The sequence below is a fragment of the Phyllopteryx taeniolatus genome, chromosome 10 (genome assembly GCF_024500385.1).
Source record: "Phyllopteryx taeniolatus isolate TA_2022b chromosome 10, UOR_Ptae_1.2, whole genome shotgun sequence".
Classification (NCBI taxonomy): domain Eukaryota; kingdom Metazoa; phylum Chordata; class Actinopteri; order Syngnathiformes; family Syngnathidae; genus Phyllopteryx; species Phyllopteryx taeniolatus.
This window is the reverse complement of record NC_084511.1, coordinates 27,784,924-27,799,635: the sequence shown is the minus strand read 5'-3', so window position 1 is coordinate 27,799,635 and position 14,712 is coordinate 27,784,924. Positions and strand designations below refer to the sequence as shown.

The following is a 14,712-nucleotide window of genomic DNA, read 5'->3' as shown; positions in this document are numbered from 1 at the left end:
CGCCCCCCCCGACACACACACACATTTTTTTGATCGCTCACTATTTTCTTCAAAAGCTTTTCCAATAATGCAAATGTATGATTGATGGGCGACATGTGGAAAGGGAACCCACCAGAAAAATCGCTCACATGTATTGCTTGATTGGCTGGTTACTTATTTTGTTGCTAGGTTAGTTAGTTAGTTAGTAGATTGGATTTTTGGCAAGTTGGTTATATCTTAAGTGGGTTGGTTGTCAATTTAGTCAGCTGGAAGTTTAATGAGCGGATTTACTTGTTGGATTACTGCAAAGACTGCGTTTGATGTACATTCAGGTGTGAAATTCTTGCCCCGCTGCCAGGTGAAGTCTGGAAGCGCTTTGGCGTCAGAGGACGGGAGTCCAAGTCCAGCATTGAACAACAACAACAAAAGAAAACGCAGACATGCTAACTGGGTACTGCCAAGGAAAAGATTTCGAAGGTAAGTTATATTCAACATTCTCCATACTGTTAATGTCATTTGAACCTTATTGGGTGTTTAAAAACAACAACAACAACAACAACACACTACCCCACATTGTACAACTGAAAGTCCCGACTTCAGGAAAACAAGACATTATGATGAATAATAGTAATAAACAATGCAAAGTAGTAGACGTATTAATAGACGCATCATCATCATCATCATCATCATCATCTCCCGCAAGTCATTTTTTCAAATGTACATCCGCACAGCTGGAGTAAACGACCACGGAGAGAAAAGTCATTCACACGCGAGCGACGCGACAAGTGCTCCTCACTCCGCGTCAAGCTTACGGAGAAACAGTCGCAAGCAAACGTCAGGCTAATGCGAGCAAATTGTCGAGAGAGGGCCATTGACGGAGCGTCTCCGACAGAGTGGGGTGGAGTGGGGGCAGGACACGATGAGATTATTTGACTTTTTTGTTACTTGGCTTTTTCTATAGAATCACTGTTAGTAGGCAGTATCCTATTTGTAATTTTATAAATAAAAACATATGACAATAAATACCGTCAAACTGGCGAACAGACAATTTCTCAATGGACAGTTTTGTTATTGTGAGCATATAATAGCATTGTGGAGGTACACAAATGTCAATAAAACATTGGATGGGCAGGGATAGAAGTGTCCGGTAATGCAATATATGATTTCAAGATGTCTTTTTCACACACACACACATAAAAAGATGTGGGAAAATACACAAAAACTATTAAAACCTGTCGAGAAGCACTCAGCCGGCAAGAAAGACTTTTAAGTTTGCGGACATTATATTGGGTACAGCTGTGCACTTGAAATGGGGGCCTGCGATCTAATCATCTAATAATAATCATCATAATCTTTTGATTATTGCGTCAGTCAGGAGGAGCATATGCCTTGATAAAATGATCACCTCCTCCTCCATCATCATCATCACCTTGTGAGCAAACCTGACCACCTGTCAAGTGTGGAGTCGTGTTGTGTTCTTCTCGCTCCTGGCCTCCTCCTCTTCCTCCTGCAAGGACAGACGCAGTCAGCGGAACACAGGACATGTGACAGACCCGCGGGTGCTGCTCATGAAGAACAAGAACCGTAGGAAGCTTTCGGCTCTCGAAGGCCATCAAGAGAAGGCCGACGAGGCTCCCGGCCGCTGACGAAGCGGACAGTACGGCTCCCGTGTTGACGGACGTCTCGTCTCCCGCGTAGAAAGTCAAAATAATTACACCGAACGACACGGCGGCCATTTTATTTTGGAAAAATATCAAAGACAATGTTGCCTTCAATGAAACTAATATGTTTTTATAAACACCGACGACTAAATTGAACTTAATGCATTATGGCTGGGGGGGGGGGGATATTTAAAAAAATTAAATAAAAAAAAATTCTAATGAAAATAAGTCGACTTGAAATATAGGTTGACAAAATGTCTGCCTGCAAGCTAACCAAAGCTAGTATAATTGTCTTCCTTAAATGGGTTCATTGATAGGTATATATTCATTTCATATTTGTTCTTTGAACTCTTTATCTCATTAAATCACATATTACTCTATGTATTATAAATCATACAAAAACAGTGAAATACAAATGTTGTACACACTTTCATCTTTAAAATGTATTTGATTAAACACGGCAAACAATCGAAATTCAAGAAATTTAAACAAATGATGATATTATTATTAAAAGAAAGTACAGTATTTGACATATTTTCCACACACGTTTCAACTCCATCTTCCCCCGACCACGTGTGACCTGGCCCATCCGTCCGTTTGAAGAATGAGATGTTGCTCTGGAACACAAATGTTTGCCCACACCCGCTTAACCACGACAATAATGCTCGCGTTTCAAGCCCCTCCTCTTTCGCCCCCCCCGACCAAAAAGCCACACAGGCCGCATTCAAGGGTTCTATTAATACAAAACGAGGGCCCGTGCGTACATTACTTTGCCGCTGTGTTCCAGAATGATCCTTTTAATTCAACTGGCTCGGGGACAAACGGGTCCGCATGAATCACTCATGAGCCGACTTGTTATTTGGCGCCGAGGGGGATGTTTCCAAAGAAAAAAAACTAAACATTCTTTTATGACTTCTCCTGTGTCTGCGCATTACAAATGAAGAAGAAATGAGGATGAGCGTTGTCGAAATGAGCTTTGCGCGAGTGTGAACATACACAACAGCTTTGACCTCGTGGAGGTTAAATACTGGAATCGCAACCCCTCGATTTGGCTGAAAATTACTTCGACTGTGTATGGATGTTTGTACTTTTTAAAAGGGCAAGGGGGAACCATAAGTGAACCCAAAGTGTGCACATGTATCTTTTGTCTTATTTCTTATCTTATTGCGCATCCAACAACATTGCGGCTCTGGTGAACTTTTGGCTTTGACCCGATCACGGTCCCAAATAGTTGGGACTGACTTCTGCTTCATCTGCTTTATTCTTGTAACATTCCGAATGCTTTATTACTATTGCTACTTTATTTGTAGTCACCAGCAGGAGTGTGAACGACGAAATCAGTGAGAGCGTTTTTGTCGTGAGTGAGAGAGCGAATCAAACATTTATGAGCGAGCGTTGTCGCAATATTCAGTGGTTTGTGCGTGAGCGCTAATAATGACGTCCCCTCGTAATATGCTGTGCTTATTATTTTCATCCATATTTCATAAACAGTAAACGTGTCGCGGTCCTCCTCCTTCGGCGGCCGGTCCCCACGAGGCCTCGGGGCGACCACTTGCGCCGCTTTGAGACCTGCAGGCCGGATGCGCCGCAATTAGAAAACAAGTCAAACAAAATGAGCACTTGACACTGCGAGCCGACGTCAGATCATTAAGCTCTTTGAGTTCATTCTGTGTGCGCGTGCGGTCATTTCATTTCAAAATTGTTGGTTTTGCACTTATGACAGTGAATAAAGTTGACGCCATATAATGTTAAATATCTCTAAATATACTGTACAATCAACTTTTATATTTTCTTGATTTCACGGGATCAAGCGGGTGAAGATCAAATTAGCATAACGACACGTCTTCAATATCCTATAGATGTTGTTTGTACACATCGGTGTGTTTTTTGGGGGCAATTTGACCCCAGGCGCTTTTTTATAAGAAACGCATGAGAATTATCAATATTATACACGAGGTTATATGTTGCTTTATGATGTTGGCACTATTCATGATAAATGAAACAGTTTTTTTTCATTGAAAATGTTTTAGATACGCGTCACTGATGCTATCGTGCTACATTCGACTGACTTGTGCGCGGCTTGCGTGGGTTCGGTTCCCACTCCTGACTGGCGTCAAACTCTTTTTTGCCACTTTACGCTTTCTCTCGGGGGGCCGGTTTAAAAAACAAAAAAAATATATGATCACCTCATATTATTGCATATACACCAAGAAATTGGTGTATAACTATTATTGAAATCGCAAGCCAGACACCTAGCGGTGAGGGTCTGAAGTGCACTTCCATGCAACATAGTAAATCATTGCAAACGATCGTGTGGATCCCCAAGTTACAGTTCGACAGTTTGAGACACAGACTTCAAGCATCGCCGGTACAACGAGAGCCCGATGATTCCCGCTGATGTGAAATTTTCCGTGACGGAACCGGAAGACCTCCACCGAGGTCATGACATCGTAATCAAAAGAGCCCCACGAGGACCGCGTGGTTGACGAAACCACCCGCCCCCGCTGCGGAAAGCTGTTTATCAATACGATCGATCGTCATAAATGCTGGCGTTCACCTGGCGTGCCTGGAAGGCACTTAACGTGAATTAGTATTGACCGCTGCCCTTCATCAACAGTCATCTGAGAGGCCAACAGTGGAGGAGGAGGAGGAGGAGGAGGAAGAGGGATGGAAAGAGTCAACGTCAAGGTCTGCTCAAGCTGACATATTGTGGCGGAAAAAAGAAAAAAAACGGCACAGCGCAAAATGCAAGCATTGTGACCTACTGATTAACAATAGCGTGCTAACAGCATCGTGCTTATTTCCTTGTGTGTGGCATAATAAAGCAATTGGCGCTTCCTGTATGGAGCCGCCATGCTGTTATTAAGGCGCTCGCGCTCGCGCCGTGGTGTCGCTGCTGCTCGGAAAAAAAGAGATCGCGACTTCATTCGCGCAAACGCTCAAGACAGTTGTTTGCCTTTCAAAGTGTGAGCCCATGTAATTGCTGAAATGACACGTTAATAACAACAAGTCTAACTCGGGTTATAAGATAGCCGAGTAACTCAGCAAAATAATCCACCAAATGAATAACAAAATAAATAAGTGAAACAAAAACAACAACCAAGAGTCTCGAATGAAGCGAATGTAAACCTAGAACGGAGATAATAGAATCGTAACACACGTCAAAGACATTTTAGAGTCATCGTTGAAATGTTTTGGGGAATATCGGTTTGCTGATGAGGACTCCAGCTTCTCATGGACAATTCCAAATGTGAAACAAAGCTAACGTATGTATCATTGTCACAACTGAAGTTGAAAACAAATGTTTCCCGTCCACGCGCTACAGATCCATTCAGTCGGCGGACCACCCAAGTCCGCTTCTTATCACGCAAACGGTCGTTTGGGCCTCGCCGCGGTCGTCGCGAAGTCGCACCGCCGTGTCCGCGGGCGTCAGGCGGCTTTTGTTCGGCAGCCGGCGGACTCCGTTACGCCTCCGTCACGATGAGTGAATGAACCGGAATGTTATGACTACGAACAATTGTATGGTGCAACATTTACTGCATATTTACGTCACTAGCGCGACGAAGAGACCTCCACCAAGGCCGTAAAAAAAAAAATAAATAAAAAAAAACATTAAACCTGAAGAAAAAAAATAAATCACAAATTCAAATATGTAAAACACAAAATCATTTGTTTTTAAACATAACTAGCACAGCTCAGATCTCAAGCAAGGCCAGAAAAATCCAATTTTCTCTTTGACGAGGTGTTCGTGCCACGAATTGGAAACGTTCCGAAACGTGTTGATGGTGTGTCGTTGACGATGTGCACATCGCGTTGAGCGTTTCCTGCACGTCTTTGGCACGTCTTTGGATGTGTTCTGTCATAATATCCTGACTTAAGATTGTATTTGTCCGACTAGAGTATTCACTGACTATTTAGAAACAAACGGCATCACTCATCTTTGCCACATGAAAAGAAACAACAGCACCGTCCTTTGGCATCCTTCCACTGGGGTACCGAGGGAGAAAAAGATGCAGCGATACGTCAAAAGAAAAGAACGAGCACGGTTGGCGCGTCGTGACGGAGACTAGCAAGAGGGTTGTGTTTTATGTTGGTCCCATGCAGAATCCAGCAACAGCCTCAGTTCCCTCATCGGCAGTAAAACAGGCCAACATTCTCGTGTCAGCGGGTAGGCTGGGGCAAGAGGTTCTTTGCGTACGAGGTGGCATTTGAACCAAATGCGCGAGTTGAGATTTAAACATTTCTACGCAGGTCGCCCCTCTCAAACCTGCCGACTCCTTTCTAGCTAGTTTTTTGTTTTTGTTTTCTAGCCCCCGTACAAAACCTACTTTTTGGTACTTGCAAAAGATTGAACCTGCTCCCAAATGGCATACAATTTGGAATTGTCTTCTACGATTTTTTGGAAACATGCGAGATTCCCGCTAAATCGCGTTTGAAATATGAACGAAAACATTTCATAGGGCCCCTCGTATCTGGACAGAGGATTTGGCCCAACATCAATCTGATTCCACATCTCAGTTCTATTAATGGAAAGTTGTATGAATTATTCATCATTGCAGATAGCCAAGAGCAACTTGACACAGAAATGAGAACGTCTGCTACACCTCCATGGGTCTCGCTGAGGTGATTGATGTTTTTCTGGCACGTGATTAAAGTTTGCCGCCACGCGCACATGGATTAGAGCTTGCGTTGTCTATCAGTGGAGTACGCAAGTTCTAAATTTGGTAGCAATCAGACAAACGTTAACGAATGTGTCTTTGAGGATCCCTGGAAAAGGTGAAAATGAGCCAGTCGGGCCAATCCCAATTCTTCACTGCAGCCCATTCTAAAAGCGACGCTTCAAACCAAAGTGGCCGACTTCCTGTGTCTTTTCAGGCACGGCTTCCAGTCGAGACGTTTTGGTGGGTCTCCTCGTGATCGACACGCCTACCGAATTTCATTTCATAGCAATATGTGAAACTAGACGGAATTCTTTGGTTGGGTAGTAATCGGAGTTCTCGCTCCACACTGATGGATGTTCAATAGATGAATGACACTGATGGGCTCTTAACATCGCGCTCTAAATCTTTGAACACGCCTCCATTGCGCACATACACAAGTATGCACTGTACTTGACTGTATTTTTAACCGCCATGCATTCTTTACCCGTTAGGTACACGCTACTGTATTCCAGAATTGGAGCGTCCTGTGTCTTTCAGGATCAGTTTAAGGGATGTCTTGGAATGATGTCACGGTGCGACTTGGATGAGGCGTCTTTGAAGACGTGTTCACAGTAAGGCTTGGATGATCTACATTTGCTGGTGTGTCTTTGGAGATGTGTTCATGGTGTGCCTAAAGATGCGTTTGTAGTAAGGCTTTGCTGGTGTGTCTTTGAAGATGCGTTTGTGGTGTGTCTGTAGGTGTGTTCATTGTGTGCCTTTGTGTTTTTTTTGATTACGTGTCTTTGAGATGTTCATGGTGCGTCTTTCAGAACGCGCTCATGTTGTCTCTATGGTGTGTCTTTGATTATGAGCGATGAGGATATGTCCATGACGGATGTGTCAATGAGGATGTGTTCATCGTGTCTTTGACGTGTTCATCGTGTCTTTGAGGACGTTCTCGTGGCACATCTAAGGATGATTTTGACCGTGTGTCTTTGACAAAGCGTTTATGGCGTGTCTTTGATGATGCGTGTGTTTTAGGATGCCTTTACGGCGTGTCTCTTGTTTCCCACCGCACAGACAAGCGGTGGCCGTACGCGCTGTTGTGTTCTCGCAGCGCCTCAACTTTGGCCTTGTTGACATCCAAGAGTCAGAGGCGACGGCGACGGCGGCGGCGTGAAGGCGCCCGCACTGTCGCCGTCATCGTGACATTTCTCATTGCAGGCGTGCCATATGTCACATTTTTGTAACCTTTACGCTGTCACGTAAGTCACCAGCTGACAACTCTGCCTCCTCGCAGGGGTCATTTTTAATCCACTATATGAACAGTATACGCACAACACTATTTTCCACACGCAGCACAACATCGAAAGAAGAGTCTAGTGCTTCTATTTCTAGATGGCACTTGAATGTTTTCATGCTCGGGCTTCCTGCCAGACTGAAAATAGTCAATGAGCACAAAACTGTAAGCGGATTGAGCTCAAGTGGCCATCTTATGCAAAACGGCATGACACCGTCAATCACTGTCGCAAAGAACAGGAAGTTGACACCGTAAACAACAATGCAGAACGTCTTTTTCACATAAAGCGTTTGCCTGAGTCGCCATTGGAAGGGTACCAAAAAGGGATCCAAATCAGTCATTTTGGTAGCGTTCCCAACCAGGCAAGCTGAGGTCATCGTGTGGTGGATATGGTGTTCGTAAAAATAACGAGTACTTCAATTACAACGGTTTTCTCATCCAATTGCAACTTTCTAAAAGGTACGCACGCCTTTTATCTCCTGATGCGTTGACTTTACTCTCAGGAAGTTACAAATTTAGTCTCGTCCTATCACAATTTTTATCCCATAAATTTACTAAAAACTTGTGACTTTCTCTCGATAAAATGGCTTTCTTCTTGCGAAATTACAATTTTTTTTACTTGTAATGTCACAACCTTCTCCTCATAAAATGAGGTCATCGTGCGATGGCTTAACGGTGTTTCTTTGCTTCCTTCCCCACAGACAAATTTGCTTCTTCTTCACTTCAAATGTCCATGCATTTGCATCCACACGTCGTTTTTTCAAAAAAACACATCCCTCGTCACATGCTGTGTGTGTGTGTGTGTGTGTGTGTGATGGCAACACAATGGCTGACCTTCGCGTATCTGCAGGAGTCATGACAGGTGGCAAGATGATGAAGACGTGGAAAATGACAAAGACGGCAAGCTCCTCAGTACTGCATGCTACTGGTCCTACTAGTGACCTTCAAAAAACATTCTACTAGTTTAACATCTAGCGTTTCACTTGGAGTACTAGTTGTGCACAAATGTCAACTTGTGAACAGTTTTGCCTCACTCGTAACATGTGGTTGCCCTACTAGTATGCCAAAGTTGTCCTACTAAGCGTACTAGTACATGGACCTTAAGTTGGATATCAAGGATACTGAATAAAAGCCCAAACGCCTTTCCATACACAATCACAACAAGTACCTGCAATGTTGTGTCGAATTTTCTTTTAATTGCACGTTACAATTGATTCATTAAATAAGGTTTAGCCACTAAGCACCACAGTGGGCTAACTCCAAGTTAAGTACACATCGTTCAGATGAATAATGGTATCCGTTTTGACAGTGACACTGTGCCAGCTCCCATTCCCAAGATGGCAGCGCCCATGAAAGCATTTTCTTAATATCATCAAACTTAGTTGGGGATGATGCCAATATTCACACCCTTGCCGCTGTTAGTCAAGCTTCCGTTGCAACTTCTTGTCCAAAGTTTCAGAAGATGCATTTGAGATCAACGCCTTCAGAAAGATTTCAAATGTGTTGATGGTAAGCGACATCAACCGAGCAATCCACTTCTGGTCAAATTAACGCTCTCTTTTTTTGGGGGGGGAAATATTTCAACTTTATTCGGGTAAAATCACAACTTTCTCGTAAAAATGTGTTTCCTCATAATATTGCGACTTTCTTCCAATTTTTGATTATCACAACTTAATTCATTTGACTCTCTTTATTCTGGCGATTTTGGTTCATAAAACGACATTGTTATTTTGGACATATAATCTATTCTTGTCCGACTTTACTCTGGTAACATGATGACTTAATTTTTAGACCATTAAAGACGAATTGAGCCACTGAGAACTACAGTGGGCTAACTCCATTTTGGACATTTTCCGGGAGACCCATTTCAAAATTGTATGGCTGTCAAAACATGTTTAGCGCAATAGTGGTCCAAATGGACACATCCAACAAATCCATCGATAGTTCAGCATCCAAGCTAAAAACAAAACAAAAAAGTGGTGAGTGCCATAATGGACTGCCTCCTATATTTAAACACTGGAATTGATCCTCGAGTTGGAGCAGTATTCATCTGAAAGATTTCCCTTTTTTTTCCCTGTTGATTTCTGGACTTAATCGTCAGTAGAAATGACATGGAGTTAGCCCACTCTAGTTCTCGGTGGCTTCATTGTTGATTTATTTTCACTCCAGTCAAAAGACGCGTCTAGGCTGGTCCGCTCGATATAAAAGAGCTCGACTCTCGGCAAAACATGATCATGCTCCGCTCACATTAAAGCAACAGTCAGGAATAATAATAATAATAATAATAATAATTTCTTTTTTTTTTTTTTTTTTCTCTCTCCTGGTGCTAACGAGGCCCAGAGACCACAAGCTGATGTCTTGACACGAGGCGACGGGCGACGTATGATCCTCCGCCGGCACTAATCAGCTGACCTTTTTAAAAACAAACAAAAAAAACAAAAAAAACAATCGCTAACCACATTAGCGCCGCATTAGCCCCTTAGCCCCCCGCGCCGAGCCCACGGGAGCTCATCTCGACGGGTAGCTTTCGGTATGATTTCGCCACATTAGACATATACTATATAGTCCTGTTGAAAAAAACAAAAAAAACTCTCGCCACACCACCAAACCAAAATGTCAGAGGAGTATCATTTGTTCAGTGACCACACCAAAATCATTTTTCCTCATTGAAATGAATGGAAATGCAATTAATCCATTCAAGATCCCCCCCCACCCCCCCATAAAATGTTTGGGTGTTTTACTCATGAAAAATAGTACTCTATAATGTTGTACTTTCTAAGAACATATAGTAATAACATAACAGAATAGAATGTAAAGAATGAAACAGTTTGTGTATCACGATTTAATGCCTCAATTCATTTCATTGCGCTGCTCCTTCTGGTGCACCTAACTCGGCAACCAGGAGGAGTAGAATAAAGTCACGCAGGAAAAACGAAGAACAGAACTTTTACTTGTACTATAAGTGACTCAAGTAAGATGCTGTAATATTAGTCTTTTTTCGTGGAGGATAAAGAATAGATGCGTGTGAGTATGGTTATATTATCTGTCTCAAAGTGTTGCGCCACCATTTGTGTTCAACATCAGTTGCTTAAAGGGTGACAACAGCACGATACTGATGCTATCTTGTCACACACACAAAAAAAACATCTTTCCTCAGAAAAACGGTTTTGTTTTTGAAGAAAAATAGAAAGTACGGTTTCAAAATAGGGTTTTGAATTACAATTGAATCATTGACACACTCGGAGAGACTCTGGGCAAAGATAGGTCCCGCAAGCACAACGTGCGTCACGCCACCAAAAAATGTCTCGCCGGCCACAACATCAGGGACACCTGCTTGCTAACGAGGGGAACGAGGAGCTGCTGCTGCTGACCTTTCAAAAGCATCTTCATGACGTCTGCCTCGTTTTATTTGTTTTCTTGCTCCGCCGACGTGCGAGTGGACAGGAGCCGAGTGACGACATCAATTCATTTGTGTCAACACGGAACGCCTCCGAGTAGCTACTCGCGACACACACCGCGTCCCAAAAAGTCGCGGAAGCGTCCCCTCGGCGACGTGTTGCTCGTGCGCGCGCGTTGAACAGGCCGCCGGAGGGCATCAATAGAAAGAGATGAAAACGAATATCGATGCGTGGATGCCAAATGCCGGGCAGCAGCCGCGCGCCGATTCGTCAACAATGTCGCTTTGCCGCATAACAATACACAACTACTATTATAACTAACTACAACATCGACTAGCACTACTACTATTACGACAAAAATAACTACTATTAAAAACACACACAGAGAGAGCGAGATAGAAAGAGCAAAAATTTCAAAAATAAGGTGTTTAGATCCCTGAGAGACTACCTGTACTTCTATCAATTGCCTGAACAGGTTCAAAAAAAATATTATTAAAAAGATTTTTTTTTTTTAAATACTGCGCAATAATTTAAACAAAACAAAAATGAAAACGCAGGAACACGAAATAGCGGGGGTTAACTGTACTACAACTACTACAATTACTAGTAGGCAAACTATTACTGCTATGAGAACTGCTACTAACAAAAATAAATGTGAATATCAAGTAATGACAAAATTAAACATGGTGAAAAAGAATAGTTTCTGTCACACTGCATCAATTGAATGGCCATTGTGTGCGCCTTCTGGTGTGCCCGCCTTGGCACGGATAAACTGTTCATTGAGACATCTCCACTATTTTCTCGCTCATCGGTACGGCACTAATATTAGTTCTACGCCAAATATAAAGAATCTGAGAATGAGTCCTGTATTGTCTGTCTACATGTATTGCTGCGCTGTTTGTGTTCAGTCCATTGTTTGACTTGTTATAGCACTTCAACATAGACGCTATTTAGCTAGCCGCCTGAATGGCTAAGCTATGTGGTCGTTTGAATTGTCTTTGTTGTATGACGAGTTTGAGAGTAAACTCCAAATGGCATCAAACAGCTTGACGCCTTTTCGCGAAGGATAATTCACTCATTGTGTCACCGTAACTGCTCCTTATTGTGAAGTGAGTAAACTGATGCCAATACTGATAACAGATAAGTTACCTGGTGCACAGCCAGCATGAGAAGACCTACATGAAAAGATGTCTTTTCTCCAACTGAACTTTGTCAGCGCAGTAAGGGGCCATCGAAATGCCTAATCTGACTCTGCTGAAGCCTGGGGCGCCTATGACCATGTGACCATGAATTGACCACCACCCAAATCCCATCACCCCCCGTCCATGCCTTTCAATTACCCTTAATTGCCATTTTCCAACATTGGAGGTCACAACTTCCCCTGCCATTTGCTTTTTTGCATCGAGCAAACTATAATGCTCAATAACATCATTTTATGTGCACTGTGTTCTATTTAAAGATTTTTTGTCCCCCCACGCGTGTGTTTGATGGATGGGGGGAGGGAGAGTAGAAAGTAAAAAAGAGCGAGTGGGTGTACAACTGCACTGCGCTGCATCACACAGAGACACTAACACGTTCTCAGTGTGATGCGGGGGGGGGGGGGGCGACGACGACAACAACAACAACAACAAAAAACACTTTTTATTACCTTCGCCAAGGTTGAAGATGACGTGTCTTACGTCATCGGACAAAGCCAAAATTCCTCAAAAATTTGGCTTTTTTTTTATTTATTTTTTTTACATTTTATATTTATTTTCTGTTTTTACCATTTGAGTCACGAAAACCAAATAAGAACCACAACAACAAAAAATCGGCACTGTACGAGACGTCATTATATTATTACTATTACCTCTTAAAATTGAAACACCAACATAGATTTAAATGTAAAGCAATGTCCATTTAATATCACTATAAATTAAAGACGGGTAAAAAGAACGCTATTAGATTTCTTTTTAAGCCAATGCAGGGGCGCCATATAGAATCTGGGCTAGGGCGCAACATTGTGTAGGTTGTTACGTGTCGCTAATGGGGCCCCCAACTAGCAGGCTTGTTGATTTAATGTTTAATAAATGTCATGTTTTCTTAGCCATCGTCCTGTTTTCTGTTTTGGGTGGTCCCCGCGGTCCTTCTTGCCCGTGCTTCAATGCGAACAGTGGCACTCTGCTTGCCCGGGATGCCGAACGCTAATTGCCTTAGCTTTAAAGCGAATACAGAAAGAGAAGCCCGGTGACTGAGGTGCCCTCTGCGGTGCCTGCCGGGGACTAATTAGTCTCCTCGGCTAACGGGATCAGCAGGTGTCTCGGTAGAGAAAGCCCCACCCGGGGACATCAATCTCGGCCTCCCCTTCACCGTCCGCGGTGGTTGTGGCGATTCTAGCGTCTAATTTGTAGCTAAATGAGCGGCGCTCATTAGCTGGCCTCACGTTAGATCTAATTAGCTTGCGGGAGGTCAGAAAACAATGTCTTGTGCGCCCACACACAAACGCCTGAATGGACAGCAGCAGCGGAACAACTTGTAGAGTGGCGAAGTGGGTACGGGATGGGGATGGGGGTGGGGGGGGGGGGGATGCCTCGCATGGCTGCACGTGTGTGGTTTTTGTACGACACAGCCCAAAAAGGTGCATTTCACTCACTGTGTGCTGGCCGTCGCGTCTCACTCTGCCACTGCCGCCAGCTGCGGCCTGCGGGAACACAAAACAGTGTGACCTCTTCATTACAAACACAGTGAAGCGCAAATACTGGCCCACCCCCAAAACACTTAAACCAGGTCACAGACTCATTTTGACCTTCAAGTAAGTTATGCACAAAACTGAAAAAAACCTGACGATTTGGATGGCATGGGATTTTTGTAGGTATCTGTACTCAAGTGGTACCTTGACTTACAAGTACAATTCATTCCATGACAAAACTCCATTTACTCTTCCATCAAGTTCCCCTACTGAAATGAATTGAAAAGTCATGAATCTGTTCGTAGGATATAAGGGTTATAGATAATGATATTAAGACAGGACTGTTGAATGTCACTGAGCAAACAGTCACGCTCGCACTTGGACGCTCCTCATTGTGATGACTCAACAAGGAAATCTGACATTTGATATGGCGTGCGCTTACTTGACCTTTGACTTTACTGGACTTGGAAAAAGCATCCACATCAGACCTTTTTGCACGGCACACAAAAGGTTCGGGATAGTCGGCGTTTGAGTGTACTTTCATTTTTATTATCTTATACACATCTCTCTGTTTTTATGTTTGTCTGTGTGTCAGATTTTTTTAAATACACCTGTTCCCCTCAAATTCTATCAACTGTCTCCGGTTTTGAACCTCGTTAGTCTCATCATCCCATTCACAGCCGGCCAGCACCTGGTGAATGTGAACGCCTGAGAAAATAACACACACACATAGTAGAAATGGTGCATTGAGTACATTAAAACACATTCACTGCCATTGACGGCTTTAGATGTCAAATATCCATGTTAACTGGGAAGGCTGGCAGTGAATGAGTTTGAATGTATTTTAACAGTAGAAGTTCAACATAAACAAACCTCCAGTTTGGTTGAAACGCTTCTTAGCAATTTCAATGTTGACTTTGGAGATCCGCTCATTGCCAAGACTATTCGTTGTCTGTGTCTTCCAGGAGTATGATTCGTCTGCTGGGGCTTCTTCCATCCAGTCCTGTTTGGCTTCCGCTTTCCTGCTCTTGCCGTCATAAGGATAAATCTCAACTCCATCAACGTA

The 14,712-nt window shown here is 43.2% G+C and overlaps 1 protein-coding gene across 2 annotated transcripts in view; it reads left to right on the top strand.

The window, feature by feature from the left end:
- The first annotated feature begins 3 nt into the window (after nucleotides 1-3).
- The window catches only part of LOC133484670 (uncharacterized), a 15,892-nt gene continuing 1,183 nt past the window's right edge, over nucleotides 4-14,712 (top strand). For both annotated transcript variants that reach the window (XM_061787608.1, XM_061787607.1), the window contains exons 1-3: nucleotides 4-456; nucleotides 6,793-6,912; nucleotides 14,612-14,709. In XM_061787608.1, the coding sequence (XP_061643592.1) occupies nucleotides 257-456; nucleotides 6,793-6,912; nucleotides 14,612-14,709 (418 nt within the window). In that variant the 5' untranslated portion in view covers nucleotides 4-256. The remainder of the gene's footprint in view (nucleotides 457-6,792; nucleotides 6,913-14,611; nucleotides 14,710-14,712) is intronic.